Source organism: Ciconia boyciana, chromosome 6, assembly GCF_034638445.1.
Source record: "Ciconia boyciana chromosome 6, ASM3463844v1, whole genome shotgun sequence".
Lineage (NCBI taxonomy): Eukaryota > Metazoa > Chordata > Aves > Ciconiiformes > Ciconiidae > Ciconia > Ciconia boyciana.
This window is the reverse complement of record NC_132939.1, coordinates 33,755,251-33,770,443: the sequence shown is the minus strand read 5'-3', so window position 1 is coordinate 33,770,443 and position 15,193 is coordinate 33,755,251. Positions and strand designations below refer to the sequence as shown.

Sequence of the window (15,193 nt, the reverse complement as noted above, 5' to 3'; positions counted from 1 at the left end):
GCAGCATCATGCTGACACTTTATACTACTTGCACTCAGAGACTGTGGGGAGGGCAAGCCCAGGGCATTCTGCTTGATACCACACTGCTGTGTGATACGCATTTTGGTGGACTCAAAAGAGAAATCTGCATAGGCAAAGTAGCAGTAATTTCTCTGCCTTTTGTCTTTTCTGTACTTCTCAACCCCGACTTGGGCTGCTTAGGATGGAAGTGGAGTTAGCTGTCTCTCTAGCTCATGGATCCAGGTCTCTTTGCTGAGGAGGATCCTAAAGGAAGGCATTCCCACAGTGTGCTATGTAGGAAAGATGCCTGCCTGTTGCTGTCCTCTTGCCTCAGAGGACCACTCCAGAATACTGTATGCCAAACACAATCTCTTAATAAAATGGTAAAATGTTAATTAGAAAGTTTCACCCCAGAAATCAAGTTTACAAAATATTAAGCCAACCAGTAGTTGCATGCATTTAGTGTGAAAGTCAGAAGCGGTTAGAAAACAAGCAAACCAACCAAAGCAAGTATATCTACAAATATATATATATATATATATATGTATAAAAATGGCATAAAGAAAAAGCAGCCATCTACACACACGTCAGGCTGGGGACCCTGTACCTTCAAAGGCTCAGTATAAGAGAGTGAAAGAAGCAGAAAGCGGCTCATGGGACTTCCCCTTCAGGACTGGTGGCAGTAATGAAAAATCTGAATGAAAAACGGAGCGATATCACAGTAAGTCACCTAACCGTGCACAAGGCGGCAACACATTACAATCTGGGCTGGGGCTTGTACTCAGTAATCACTTTGCATTTGCCCGGGGGTTTGAATCTGTGTCACTCAGCAGCTGGCTAATGTATGGCTAGGGCAGCTCCAAAAAGGAGCTGTGCCTCTCCTGCCAGGGCACAGTTGAGTTGCTGGCCCATCACCACTGCTAAAAAAATTAATAAATTATTAAATCTTTCCTCTTCCCTATAAGCCAGTTAGACTACATGGGACTGAAGCTTTAATAACTGAGAAGCTCCATCTCTAGTTCTTGCCTCAGCTACTTGGTTCAGGTCCTGAAGCAGTAAAAGGTTGTTTTCAGTTATCTCAGGAGACCTAGCATCCACCTAAATTGCTTATGAGAGCATGGGTCCTGCTGAGCAGGTTTCCAAATCGTGGAATGGGTGCAGAGAGAAGACAAAGGGATTGGTGAGGGGCACAGCTGCTCCTGCAGCAGGCCACAACCCTCCTCATATTGTGGTTTGCTGTTTCCTTAATCTGTAGTTCTTCGGGTTAAGCAGACAGCATGGAGCAGTCCCTCAGGGGCACCTGGCAAACAGCAGGCCTTATCACCAGGCTGGCATGAGTTCTGAGATTACAGTCTTCCTGGGCAAGTATCAGCTGGCTGGCGCTTGCAGCCTGGTCTGAAGGGTTCTGAACTATTCACAAAGCAGGATCCTAGCAGAAAAGTCATGACTACACAAATTATGCCAAACGGGCAAGTCTACTGCACTGCTGTGGGACATATTCCCACTTCCTTGGAAACAAGATAGTATCACGTAATTTACATGAAACAGGGCAGAGAACAAAAAGCTTGAACTAAAGAGCTGCTCCCTGGACCCTACTGCCTGCGTTTGCCCTCCGAGAGCCAGCATCAGCATGGTATCTGCATCAACGCTGTGAGCATCAGCATTGCTTTGTACAAAAGAGATGGGCTCTTCCTGGAGTCAAGTTAGCCCTCAAGCTGGGCAACACATGGCCTGTGTCTCAAATAGAAAAGGCCTAGTGAGAGAAAGAAGTTGAGGCTGGGGGAAACAGGGAGATTTTACATCTGTTCATAACATGAAGAATGCAGTCTTGAACTTCAGATTTTATTGTTCCAAAGCCTACAATCTGAAATTAGCAGTGATCTTGTGGATAAGCTGCAGCCCAGCCAGGCTATGGCATGGGAAGAAAGGATGGACCTTTTACTTCTATTCAAAAGACTGCAGGGAAATTGCTGTTTTGGAGGAAGTTTGCCCAAAGGCAAACTGTGACTATTTGGTTCCTCTGAGGACAAATGTCCCAATGCCAGGCAAAGAGATTCTGGAGTAAAGAGGAAGCATAAGAAGAAGGACTGCAGTTATGGAAATGGGCAAAGCAGAGGAAAGAAATAAAACATACAGGTGGTTTGGGAAACAGAGGAGAATGACCAGGGTGAAGCAAGGAATGGAGAAGCGTGTGAGTTTGGGAAAGCTCTAGGCCTGGTAGGAATGGACTTTGTGGCTGGAGCACAAAAGTGCTATGTAACCAGCTCACAGGTGATTCAGCCTAGGAAGAGGCCACTGACCTAGCAGGGGCTGAGTGTGGAAGGCAGGACGGCAGCCCAAGGGGGACAGGCTGCGATTTCCTGGAGTAGGCTGATTTGGCTGTGGTACTTCTGGAGGCACATCGCCTGGCCAGGATGATGCCCACTAGTCACTGAAAGGGTACTGACTCTGTCAGAGTAGACATTCATTCATCTTTCGATGCCAGCTTTACCTAAATGCTTTCTCCACCGCTGGGGCGTGAAACTGGAGGGAAGGAGGAGCTCAAGTCTGTCTGAAAGGACATTTACATCAGTTCTCCAGCAAGACTACAGATGGCACATCCAAGCGCATCACTGGATGCGTTGGGCTTCCCTGCAAACGCCCTGGGGTGGATGGGGGGTCTGGCGCGTTCCTCGGTGGAGAGGAGCGGTGGGCAGGGCAGGGAGCGGGGAGGGGGTTGTTAGCGGTAAAGTCTCACCTTCTGTGCCCCTGAGAAGGCGTGGTAGTAACATGAGACATAGGTCATTATGGCCTTCTCATCCGGCCTTAGCGTGCCTATAATATCTGTGCAGAGAAGGAAAAGAGGTTGAAAGGATAAAGTAAGAAGCAGCACATAGAATAAAACAAAACAGTCATGGGTGGCGTGAGAGAGGGGGAGAAAACTTCCCATCATGCATTGCAGGACAGGCCAAACAGATTTCCATGCGGAGAGCTGGGAATTCGGATCAGAAGGTGGCTAGCAGTGTTGGCTTGTGGCTCAAAGCGGCACCCCTCCCTCCCACCTCCCCAGTACAGGGGGATCCCGAGCTGAGGATCTGGGCTCTGCACCTTCACAGCTGTGGTCCGGGGGCCTGGCCCAAGGATGCAAATAGGCTGTTTGGAGGTTTGGACGCCCGCACTCAAGGCCTTTCTGTACGCCGAGGAGCTAGAGATCAGAGCCTTCCTACGCAGTGCGCTTCCTACACTCTATCTGCTCTGCTGCAACATGCACTGCCTGTTCCTACGGCATTGAAGTACAGGCGGCTGCTTGGTTTTGGCGAGAGATGTTTACAAGGTTTCACCCACAAAATGTTTTCCTTAAGTGACTCCATTACCAACAGGAAAATGGCCAAGACAGACACAGCAAGGACTCAACTGCCCGATTTCCAGCACGGTGGGTGAGAAAAGAGGAAAAAAAGAAACAAACGAAAAAAAACAGGCATCTCAGTCATGATAAACAATGCTCTGTTTGCAAAATCACCACAGAAATACTCGTTAGACATGCTTTGTAAGCCCCAGGTGAACTGGGGCTGAATTTGTGGCACAACTTGAGAAAGCAGCAGGTTCAGACCTTGGAGCAAGGGTGCAGGAACCTGCAGCATACATAAGGTGAAAGACAAAGCTTTGGGTATTCATTGAGCCCTCCATAAAACCACTAAGTCAGCTCTGTTTATCCGTCTTTGAAAAAGGAAAAAAAAAAGTGAATAAGTATCAGCATTGTTTCCAGTGGGGGCAGGCTGCAGTGTCCTGCTGAGCAGAGCATCTATGTGGTGGTCTCCAACTTTGTGAGACCAAGTATCCTAGCCAGATTTCCCAGGAGCAGGGGGTGCAGGTCCTTGGCCATCAGGGCAGCAGTTCAGAAGGCAAATAGAGAAGGCAGTGCTTCCCACTCCCTCGGATTTGTGTGCGTGCCAAGGTGCTGGCATAGGTAAGTGCCACTGGAAGTATCACTGACTATAGGGAAATGGGACTCCTGGCTCCCTTGCCCCATGTATTGTGTCTGGGGCACCACTTTGAACCAACAGCCAACTCTACCAAGAACATAATAATAAAGATGCCCGTAGCTAGAGAGGAGAGAGAGAAAGAAAAAAAGGTTTGGACATTAGCAACGGCACCAGGTGTGCTCTGTGGAGGGAGCTTGGGATCCTGCGATACCTTCTGGGCTCCTGAGAAGGCGTGGTAGAAGCTAGAAACATAGGTCATGATGGCTTTCTCGTCAGGACGGGCAGTTCCAACAATGTCTGTCAAAAAAAACCTCACGTTAAGAGCATAATCAACTGATGGGAGGAAAGCAAAGGAGAAGGAGAACCACAACTGTCCAGGAGGTCTGCTGGGGTATATGCTTGTCATAGCAACTCCACAAGGCTTCCCAGCATTCCCCAGAAGACGTGTGTGTCTCAGAAGCCAGGATCACCCTCCTGGTTCCCCTCCCTCATGACAAAATTGCTTCCAGGGTCTGGCCAGGCTCATGCAGCCATATGTCAGCATGTCTCAGCACTTCCTCATCCTGAGAACACTACTGTGAACGGTGGGTTGAATCAATCCAAGCTGGAAGCAGGTTGACATGGCTTTTATAGACATATTATACTGCAATTCCTCCACGCAGTTCTTCAGGAAAGATCCTTTCTCCCTTCCTTTCCATGCCCCCATCCTCCATTTCAACACAATGATGGCTTGAATTTCAAAAGGCCCTTTCATTAGTTTCAGGGGAAACTCAACACCTCCAGAGATCAGAATTAATGGTGTGGAGGAATGCACATTAGCTCCACTCCATGAGGGAGGAGAGTGATCAGGAAAGAGCAATGAGAGCTCCTGCAAGGGGCCCTCTTCATCACTGCTAGCTTTGCTGAAATCTGAGGCTAGATCCACTTATTTTGGAGGTGGCTTTATTTCCTACAGAATGGCAGGAAGCACTTGAATCTACTCCAGAAACCTCATGATTTTTTTTGTGACCTCAGCATGATGAATGCAGGGAAAAGCAAGACTCATCCCTGGGGATGGGAAATACTACCTAAGAATAAGAACATCCTAGTTACCCAAATACAGGTTCACTGGGTTCAGCTGTCCTGTTCCCACCTTTCCCCCTTGTTCCTCTCACTCCCTTATTTAACAAAAGCCTTTAACTGCTTCTCCTTTCCAAATCAAGCCTGAAATACAGCTTCTACCATTGAAACCAGCTGGCTTCAGGCAAACAGCCAACAACCAGTGAACTATTTCGGGCTGTTGTTTGTACTCCAGAGTTACAGTCTTCAAAGTCTATTGCTAAGCTGGTCCTGACAAGGCTCTGAAAAGTAATCCTTGCTGTCCCAGTGGCCTCAGGGAAGCAGTCAGTAGCAAAAGCACGTCTGAACAACATGGATCTCTGCCTTGGTCTCCAGACCGAGTCAGTGAGGGATCTTCATGCCCAACACCTCTGAGTAGTCAAGAAGCAGTTTATAATACTAATATCATGCCCCAAACTGGAAGATTGCCAGCAATGTCAGAAAGAGCCCAGAAAAAAAACCAAACCCAAAACATTCTGAAGCAAAAGGAATGCAGTCCTACACCATACATTCACTCAGTATTAAGCCCGATTCTTGAAAGGGAACACTTCAGTCAGCAGTGGGCATAGCCAGGTGTTACTCATCTCTACCTAGTGCATCAGCCCCAGGTTAAGATCTCCACACCAGACTCAGGGGCACAGGAGGAAGAGGGAAGCAGAACATGTGATTCATTATTCCATTGTAACTTTTTCCCTATACATTTAGTACATGGTGATGGAGGGAGCATTCAGAGGTTACCGAATTCTTGTACAATACAAGTCCACCTAGAAGAAGTGGGAAATTTCTTGAGAAAAAGCAAGTTAAAAGCCACTGGATTCTACTTTACCTTCTGCATCCAGCATCTTGGGAATATCCAGATATTTCTCAGCCACATCAAAAGCTGTGTTTAGATTAGTGAGAGGATCATCCTGGGAAAGAAACAGAGCCAGAGCATCAGCATCAACTTGTAACAAGGTACACAGCATTTCTCTCAAAACAGAGCTATTGTGCTTGGTTTGGTTCAGGTAACTGCTGTCCAGCCAAAATTATGTGTGAATCCTCATGTAGCAGGATGAAATAATAAGCTTCCTTTTGAAAGCAGAGCCTGGAGACTCATGATATGATAATTAACATACAATCTATGCACTTGCAACAAGAAGGAATAATATATTTTGTCTTGAACCTAGTTTAAAGTAAAGTTAGCTTCACACCACACTGATAGTAAACGGCCATATCTCACATTTATATCTCATGCTTATATTAAGTTTGCAACTTTCATTTTAAAGAGCTGCAGAGCAGTGTATCTGTTAGAACATCTAAGCAATACTAAAATAGTAACAACATCTGCAATGGGTGCTGTCCTTAGCTAGCGTACAGTTTGTTGAACACCAGTTGAGTGGGAGGAAGAGAAATGTTTTAACAAATCTCTACAAAATAAATATATATAAAAGTACCCATTTTGTCTGAATATTGCTTTTCCTCCTAGGTGCTGCACAGGACTTGTAATTTCCTTAGTACATTTCTATTCCTCTATACATAAACCTTCTGCTGTGGCAGGATGCACTTCAGATACAGACATCAATACACAGTAATCAAATCCTAAACAAAGTTAAATGTGACTTATCACATCATGAGTCATATCACAAAGGTAACTAGATTTTAAAGAGCCACACAAGAGAATATGAAACGCAGATGTCACTGGAAATGAAAGACCTCTGCAAATTGTTTGAATCATTCAAACATAATAATCAACAACAAGACACCTACCAACCTGTAGAAGACCCTCATACAAGCCTGATTCCTATATTCCTGTATATCCATGATACTTATTCTGAAGGATCAATCAACTTTCACGGATGACAAACGACATTTGCGCTATCAGTTTCTACTGTTGAGACAGGTGGCTTCTGCTGGAGGAAGGGTTGTGCATAAACTGCTAGTGTTTAGTCACCACATTTGCTAAGTGTCTTTCAGGAGAGAGGAAGGATGGGGTGGTACTGTTCATATTGTTATTTGTGCCACTCACACTGAGACCCACCTTAAAAATTAGGAAATAAGGAGCATAATTATTTCACCTTCTTTCTAGAGTGGCCTCCATGTTCTGTTTCTTTTCTATTTGAGATCATGTGCCTTTGCTTATTGCACTGACTTGGAAGATTAAGCTGTGCCTGAACTCTAATCAACAGGCAGTTTCCTTTGAACCCACCCAGCATGAAAGACGAAGCTAGGCAGGCTTGGGCAGACAGGGTATGGGCACACAGAAAAGTTCCTTTCTGGCACTGGTCATTATTTAGCCCTCGGATTACAGCCTTCATGAAATTAGGAAACTGAGCTATTCTGAAAAGCAGTTTCCTGCAGCATTTCCCTAGGAATTAATGCATGTATTAGGTTGGCATCCCATATCAGCATCATATTCCTTTGGGTGAATGTCTCCATTAGACAGCAATGTTTCACCTACCAAAGTAAATCACACACAGAGGCCATCAAAACAGACGTGACCAGTGATCTGTATTTAGTCCACTGGGACAAATCAATATTAAGCGAGGAAATGTTGCATGGGCACGCTCTGATGAAACCAGCAGCTGTCACACATGGTAACAGGCCCCCATTTCAGTGTCAAATAGTACTTCATCCCTATATAATACACTTTCAGTGGTGACCACATCAGATATATCTGTATCTGCCTCTTCAGAGTTTAACAGCAGTGCAAGCAGGGGATTTTTACTAATCCTCCAGCCACAAGGAACGACCCTATGCCATGGAATTAGAGGCTGGTACCATTTCAACTTCAGCCTACTTGTCTCCTGTGCCTGCTGTGGAGAAACCTCTATGAACCCAAAGTGTAACCAAAAGCCTTATTTGAGGAGGTGAGACTAGCTGGTATAAAACATACCTTGTTCACTATGTGTAGACAGGACCTTAGCTCCATTTAGGAAAGAAAAGTAACAGCCTTTCTTTCACTCAAGTGCAGGAGCATCCAGAAATGCCAAGTGGCAGCTCCCTTGCCAGTTTTCCCCTAGCCCATGTGCCATTTTCTACTTCTGTAGAAACGTCCCCACTGTGTACCAAATTTCAGGCTATGCTGACCATGACCACCATGGCATTGCTAATGCCCTGACAGAGTGTTTAGTGTTAACACAGACCCTTCCTTAGCACAGACCCATCTGAATGAGCTGCCTGAAGATCTGTCAGCTTCTCCTGGAGGAAAGGGAGGAGGCAAACTCCCTGCAGATAGCTTTCCTATCAGTTTGCAAGTAACAACACCAGGAGCAACGTTGCCAAAGGTTAAAAAGAAATTTTAAGCTGGAAGTTGGGAGAGGTTTCCTGATGGGAAAACTTACTGGGCTTGGGCACTCCCAAAGGAAGGGCTGGAAGTCTTAACATGCGGGAAACTGGAGAGTCACCTAGATGAAGCTAGCAGAATTCTGCTTCATATGTAAGAAAGATGTGTGGTCACATAGTCTCTTGGGAAATGAAGGTAAAGATAGGTAGCTTGCTTTCAGTAGCACTAAGTCCAAGACTAGCTCTGAGATGAGTAGAGAGCTAAACCTGAGCAAGACCCTGTTCCCTGTGGGAAAAGCTTCAGCCTTCATGGACAGCAGAGCTGCTTGTCACAAAGATGATGCTTCTTTGTGCAAGAGACAGGGCTTCCCTGGGGGTTTGTCCAAGACTACAACAGGGTCTTGAGCCCTATGAAATTCCTCCAAACTCAACCGCTTTCAGTTCCATCCCATCATACACCAGCTAATCATTATTTCAAATCACCTGTTTCAGTTGACTCTCATGAAAAGGGATAAAGTAGTAAAGACTGGCCTGTCAGCTCCAAGCCTTACAGTGCAGCACTGCAGCACCACAGCTGCAGGCATACTTTAGGGATCCAAAGGCAGCAGAGCAAGCAAAAACCAAGTCACCTGTCCCCTGATTCCTTCCACAGCTGAAACACTGACCCCAGAAGAGCACTGATCCAGATGAGCTTCTGCAGAGGTGCCTTGGTTCCCACTCTGCTTACGTGAAGATAGAAATGGCAGAGACACGAAGAGGAGCAGTAACTTGCCAGGCTCTAGCTGGGCCAACCGCAAGGAAAGCGATGGTTTTACGATGGAGGAATTACATTGTTTTAATGGTGGCAGACAGCAAACCTGCCTTAAACAGATGCCCACCTGGCACGTTCTCTGCTTTTGCTGACTAAAGACTACCGGGGCTCCTCCTCTTTCACCACAACCCTAACTCACACGGGGAGTCCTTCCTTCTCCAGCTACTTCCAAGTCCTTGCAGCACACAAGGTTGCCATGGCAATTATTGCAGTGTGACATAAAAAAATATTCTATTAACTAGCAATCAGGAAAGGAGATGGAGGGGGAGCAAAATCGAGAGAGAGCAAGCACTTACTATATCTGCCAGAGTTGAAGACACTAGGAAAGAAATCCAACTGGTACAACTCATGTTTTCAGGAATATCTGTAACAAGTGCATCCAACACAGCAGTACACAGACCACGTTTCTATATGGACTGTGGTATATGAGGGGGTGTCTGAGCCACCAGTCAACCATAGTACTTGATAAAAAGATCTTAGATGTGGCTCACAGTTGAGCTACAGTTGGCGGTAAAAGGAGGAAGGGAAACCCCATCTTCTGCATATCCCTCACATGCAGACCATGAGCTGAATCTCAAGATATTATCTACAGTGAGCTGAATAATAGCAGACAGACCTGCACTGAATAGAAACCATCCAACCAAATAAGTAGCTGTGGTGTCAGGGAATCACTGACACCAAGCTGGGTGGACTTGCACCTTTTATTTTGGGGCCTGGACTATACAAGCAACTTCAGCTAGGCAAGTAGGCAGAAAAGAATTGTGCTTGCTCCACTAGCTTGCTAGACTAGGAAAAACATCTAGGAACGGGAACTTAATACAAAACTGTGCTGACAAAAGTAGTTGCTAACTTTTGGGAAGAAGACATGCAGCTACCTTCTGCTAGCATACACTGCCAATACAGGGTCTGTAGCATAGACACAGCCTCTGTGAAGGAGCAGAAAACACTAAAACTGCACAAGAATGTTGCCCAAAAAGAACGTACAGTGCAGACCTCTTGGCAGCTTGGACTGATGTTCACCTCTCTATCTTATACATATGTGTGTGTCTGTACACAGAAACACACACAACATTGCCAAAGGCACACACAACTGAGATGCCACTAGTCACTCCCTGGAGCTGGACCTCTAATCTACTATCCACTGCGATGGCTGCTTCTCAGCAGCCTTTCTCATGTCTTTCTCTGCAAGATAATTCCCCTGCAGAGCCAGGGATGATTCAAAATGTTGGGGTTGGTTGGTGTGTTTGTTCGCTTGTTTTTGAGGGAAGGGGGAGAGGGGAAGTAGGCTCCAAGGAGAAGGCTCCAAGGGCAAGAATCAGCTGAATTGAGCCAAAGGGAGGAGAAAGAAGTGATAAAGGAGGAAACAAGTGACGGAAATAGTCCAGGCAAATACTGTGTTTAGGAAGGTGCCATGTTTATACATTCTACAAATGGATTTCAAAGATCTAGCATAAAAAAGGCAACTTCCCTTCAGTACACATCAACTGCCAGAGCTAAAGGCTAGGCTCTGAGATAAATTCTTCCCAGCTATTTGCTCAAGATTTCAGCTATGGTAGAGTTCTCAAACATGCATTTAATCTCACGCCTTTAGAGTAATCAAGGCAGAACAACAATAAAAATGATACAGAAAGAGTCAGAAGACTGCAGGAGGGCAGAGGGAACCTGATGAAGGATGGGATCAAAGGCAACTGGAGAACAACAGATGCTGGTTCCCTTTAACCTTGCTCCAAGGAGGACAAATCCCTTCCCATCTACATTGATTTTGGCTAGGACAATCACCCTCTCTTTCATCTTAAAAAGCCTGCAGGCAATATGACCAAATAACTTTCTTTCCCTCACTCTCATTTCACTTGTGTTTGGCTTAGGGCTTTGTTGATAATGGAGAGCACTGTACCATTTACCCGGCTGGGTTTGTCAGATGCACATTGCTTAGCTGTTTTTATTTTCCCAAGATCAGTCACTGAAAATGTAGCTCTAATAATTCCTTTTTTTATTGCTGCTGTTTATGTAAACAGGTACAGTCTCTCCTCACTGTTTATTCACCATGTGCTGACTCCAGACACTAAAACTGATCAGATAATTTAATTGACTGCTCTGCAAGACAGTAAAGATCTAAAAGGTTATTGAAAAGCAGATCAAGCATTGTACAATTCATTGCCTCAAGGATGCAGCTAATTTGATTAACTCATTTACATATTGCCTATTTGCACAATGATCCAAGAGCCCAGGTCTATTAGTGATGGTCTTCTATTTTTATTTCCCTAGCTAACATCGAGCACGTACGCACTTTATAACACACAGCCTGTGAGATCCGATGGTCAAATAAACTTTGTGTATTAGCCCCAGTAACGACACATGAATTATGCTCTTGGTGACATTTCACTCCACGTGTGCACAGATATAGTGAAAATGGATTTCACCAGACTGCAGGAATGCCAGTAGGATGAGAACCCAGTTTGGTCTTCCATCGCCATGCTGGGTCAAGACACTGCTGGCAGCACAAACCACTGAACACTTATTCTCATCATCCACTTCGCAATCTTGTCTCCAAGACACACAGGAAGCAAACTCTGGAGCAGCTAGATATCATGCTACAAGTGGCAACTTTTAAAGTAAAATTGAGTGTTGTGGCAAATGCGTTTCTGGCACCTGATACCTACATGCTAGGAGAAGCCCAATACTGCAGATGGCTCAGTGCTAAGCTGGAAGCATGTGACAAACGTCCAGTAGGGGCACACAGACCTCTCAATGAGCTTTTGCACTTGAACACCAGGTAACCGGTTTCTATCCAACTCTCCACAGAAATGTTAAGTCTGATTTGACTTGCTAGTCTATGACATTAGCACAGAACTAGTCTCACATTTGGTGTTAATGAATTTGTCAGCTTTTGCTCATCAGCTGGGATTGGGGCACATGTGTCTCATGTAAGGTAGTCTGAAAGCAGGGAAAGTCAAGCAGGAAGCTCATTAAGTTCACGCTTCACTAAGAAGCCTGAATGTACTGATTCATTCCTCCTTCCTCTCCCCCAATCCTGCAACTGCCAGCTCGTGCTGAAGTTCTCCAATTATGTTTATCAAGCTAATTCTTCTCCCTCTCTACTTCCAAGGAGCCAAGCATCTGGTCTGACAAACAAATTGAATTGTACCTTTCGTAGCTTCCCGTAGTCAATGAGCTCTGGACGGTGTCTATGAATTAAAGCGCAGAAACCGAGGCCGTCTTTCCAACTACGAGAGAGACAGAAGAGAGCACAATGAACAGTGCTCAGCAAAGGAGACACACAGTGATGGGCATGAGCATGAGGGAAGGCACCAAGGCAGCAGGACGACTAATTCTGGTTCAGTTACTAGCTAACAGTGCTTCTGTAAGTGCTGGGAAGGAGACACATCTTGTACCTGCATGGGACTGCAATAAAGATTCCTTTCAACCCCTATGAAAATCCACTGTGATTAGGACTTGCCCTTTGCATTGCCACCTCCTTTTTGCCAGTTCTCTGTGCATGTCCTGTGGAACACGCAAGGACAGGTGTAGAGCTCAGGATTGAAAAAAGGTGTAGATACAAACCCTAAAGGAGGAACAAGTGCATGCCTTAGGGAAAAGGCAGATGCTCATAGCTATCTCCACTATAGTACCGGCTAGCGTGGATGGCACTTAAGCTCTCAAAAAAGTGCTTTACATTTATATGGTTTATACAGCTCTCAAAAATGTGCTTGAAAAAGCAGTATTATGCAGAATCTTCACTGGAACATCTGCCAGTTCAGAAATATTAAGAGCAGAGCAAGAAAACCCCTCATCCCTTCCCAACTCTGCCATACTACAAAGTTTCTGGTGCAGCCCTTATTTCATGGCTCCTAAAGTGTTCTGAGTTTTCACAGAGCAAAAGCTGTCTTGCTTAGCCCGTGGCACATATGCTGCTCTCAGAGGACTTAATGCTCTGAATAACTTTACAAAAGCAGCAATTGTAACCAGAATGAGGAATTGGGATATAGGTACTTGGATCCTCTTATAACCTCTGTCTTTAATTTCCTAGGCATCTCTCTGGTCTACGCTGTTACTGTGTAATGTGCATCTGCATTGCCTTGGGAGGCCTGCCAGGAACATCGCTGAATATACTAAGAGACATATGAAAATAACACAGATTGTAAAGCTAAGTTCTTGCCTGTAACTCACCTGATATGGAAGTTCTGGATGTTTACATTTTTGTAGGGGGCTGTCTTCCTCTGACACCATAACAAAAGTCCTTCTTTAGCAGATGTCTCTAGAGAAAGCAAGCAAGCACACCAATTAACTAATTTGGTTAGAAAGCAGAAGTCTCTGGAGCATATGCTAGAAAAACATGACCAACTCCTCTTTGGTAGAGACAGCACTGAATTGTGCTTTATTTAAATTCACTTGTCAGAAAATTCCTTGTTTGGAAGAGTCTTTTGGGATAGTTTTGTTACTATTATTTTCTTAATGAGGTTCTGTAATAAGGAGATAGCTTTTCAGGATTAGAGAGGAGAGTTTTGTAGGACTTGTAAGAGACAGGTCTATTTTTAGTGCTAGTCCCTGAATCAGCCTGCAAGAAATGCAATAGATTCCAACACCAAAGTTGGTTTTCAGGCTTAGCCATCCTTCTGAGCTGCTCTTAAAATCTCTTACAAGAAGATGTGAAAAACTCTTCTCAGTATACCTGAACCTGGCCAGAAATGTCAGTGAGATGACAGGGCAGCTTGGGAAGGGCTGCTCCCTAGAATCTTTCAGTGACTTACCTAAGAGCACATTCTGGGCCTTTTAAGTGGCAAAACCATTTAGTTACCCCAGTTGTTCATTGTTGAACAGTGTCTGGAAAGAACTAAGATTTACCTTCCACTGAGATATCCTGAATGGCAAAACGAAGGATAATGGTCCAGATCATTCCAAGAGTCATTTTAACATTGCCATCCACGATTTCTAGGGACAAAAAAAAGGAGAAAGAGAAGGAATGGAAGGCATGAAGTTGCAAGTGTAAATCCTATTAAAACAGGAGCATTGGGGAGCATTCCCTTTTGCAGATGGGAGAATTGGAATTCCAGCTGAAAAGTGATCTTCCCACCTCCCCAGATGCTCTGTGGGTACAGCACAGTCTTGCCCAGTAGTACCCAATAATCAGACTGGTTCTCTTGCAGTATAATACTGAGTGTAAAACAGACACCGATGATCCAAAAGACCAGGAATAAGAACCAATTTAGATCAGTGTAATTCCCCACGGAGCCTAAAAACACCTTGTTCAGGTTTAATTCCTATCCCTTAGAAGCCATATAAGCCAAACTGGGAAAAAGAAAAGCCTTCCTCCCTTACTCTGATATGTCTTCTCCAAGTCACCTATACAACTGCCCCAGCGTAATTATACCAGAAGAACCAGTGAGACTTCCCAGTCCAGATGAGCTCTGACAGCTGGCTTTGTCGTGTGAACAAGATACAACCAAGAAAACCAAGAAACATCAACATTTTAATTTCAAACAAGCCTAAATGCTCGTTGTTTCAAACAAGCCTGAATACACCAGACTGCCTGTATAGGACTTCTTTCAGTCATCTAATTGCCAAAAGACACAACAGAGCATTCCTCAAAGTACATGCATCTTGCTTGAAGAGGAAGCAAAGACTCATGCTGACCAGCCTGAGCAGACCATAACATAAACTAAGATGTTAAGCAGATTGTGCTTTATTGCTCATTGGACTCTGCAATATAAATCTGCAAGGGGTCAACAACTTGGAGGGTTTAGAAAGCGACTGCTTGCATGTGTGAGGTATGATCTGTTTAGGATGGGGGATCAAGGTTCTGGGGGGGAGGCACTGGGGGAATAGTGGCCCAGAAAGGGGCTTCCACCATGTATAGATTAGCGCCAAACAGTCCAAATGGTGAGCATCTGGGTCTCAAGTGCTGATCCTCAGCATCTACAAAAATTCCACACAGACTATATATACACATTATAAAATTTACAGCCTTCACTTTTTTGGATAGTGAAACTAGCCAAGCTGCTTTCTCCTACTCATTCTCTGGCAGGTTCCTGCATGGCAGAAGGATCTTTCACAAACAACTGAC

General features: G+C 44.9%; 1 protein-coding gene across 3 annotated transcripts in view; it reads right to left on the bottom strand.

The window, feature by feature from the left end:
- The window catches only part of ACTN1 (actinin alpha 1), a 92,558-nt gene that overhangs the window by 20,897 nt on the left and 56,468 nt on the right, over nt 1–15,193 (bottom strand). For all 3 annotated transcript variants that reach the window (XM_072863555.1, XM_072863553.1, XM_072863554.1), the window contains exons 4-8: nt 13,975–14,061; nt 13,300–13,387; nt 12,278–12,356; nt 5,887–5,968; nt 4,174–4,259 (exon numbers count right to left, since the gene is read on the bottom strand). In XM_072863555.1, coding sequence (XP_072719656.1) covers nt 4,174–4,259; nt 5,887–5,968; nt 12,278–12,356; nt 13,300–13,387; nt 13,975–14,061 — 422 coding nt within the window. The remainder of the gene's footprint in view (nt 1–4,173; nt 4,260–5,886; nt 5,969–12,277; nt 12,357–13,299; nt 13,388–13,974; nt 14,062–15,193) is intronic.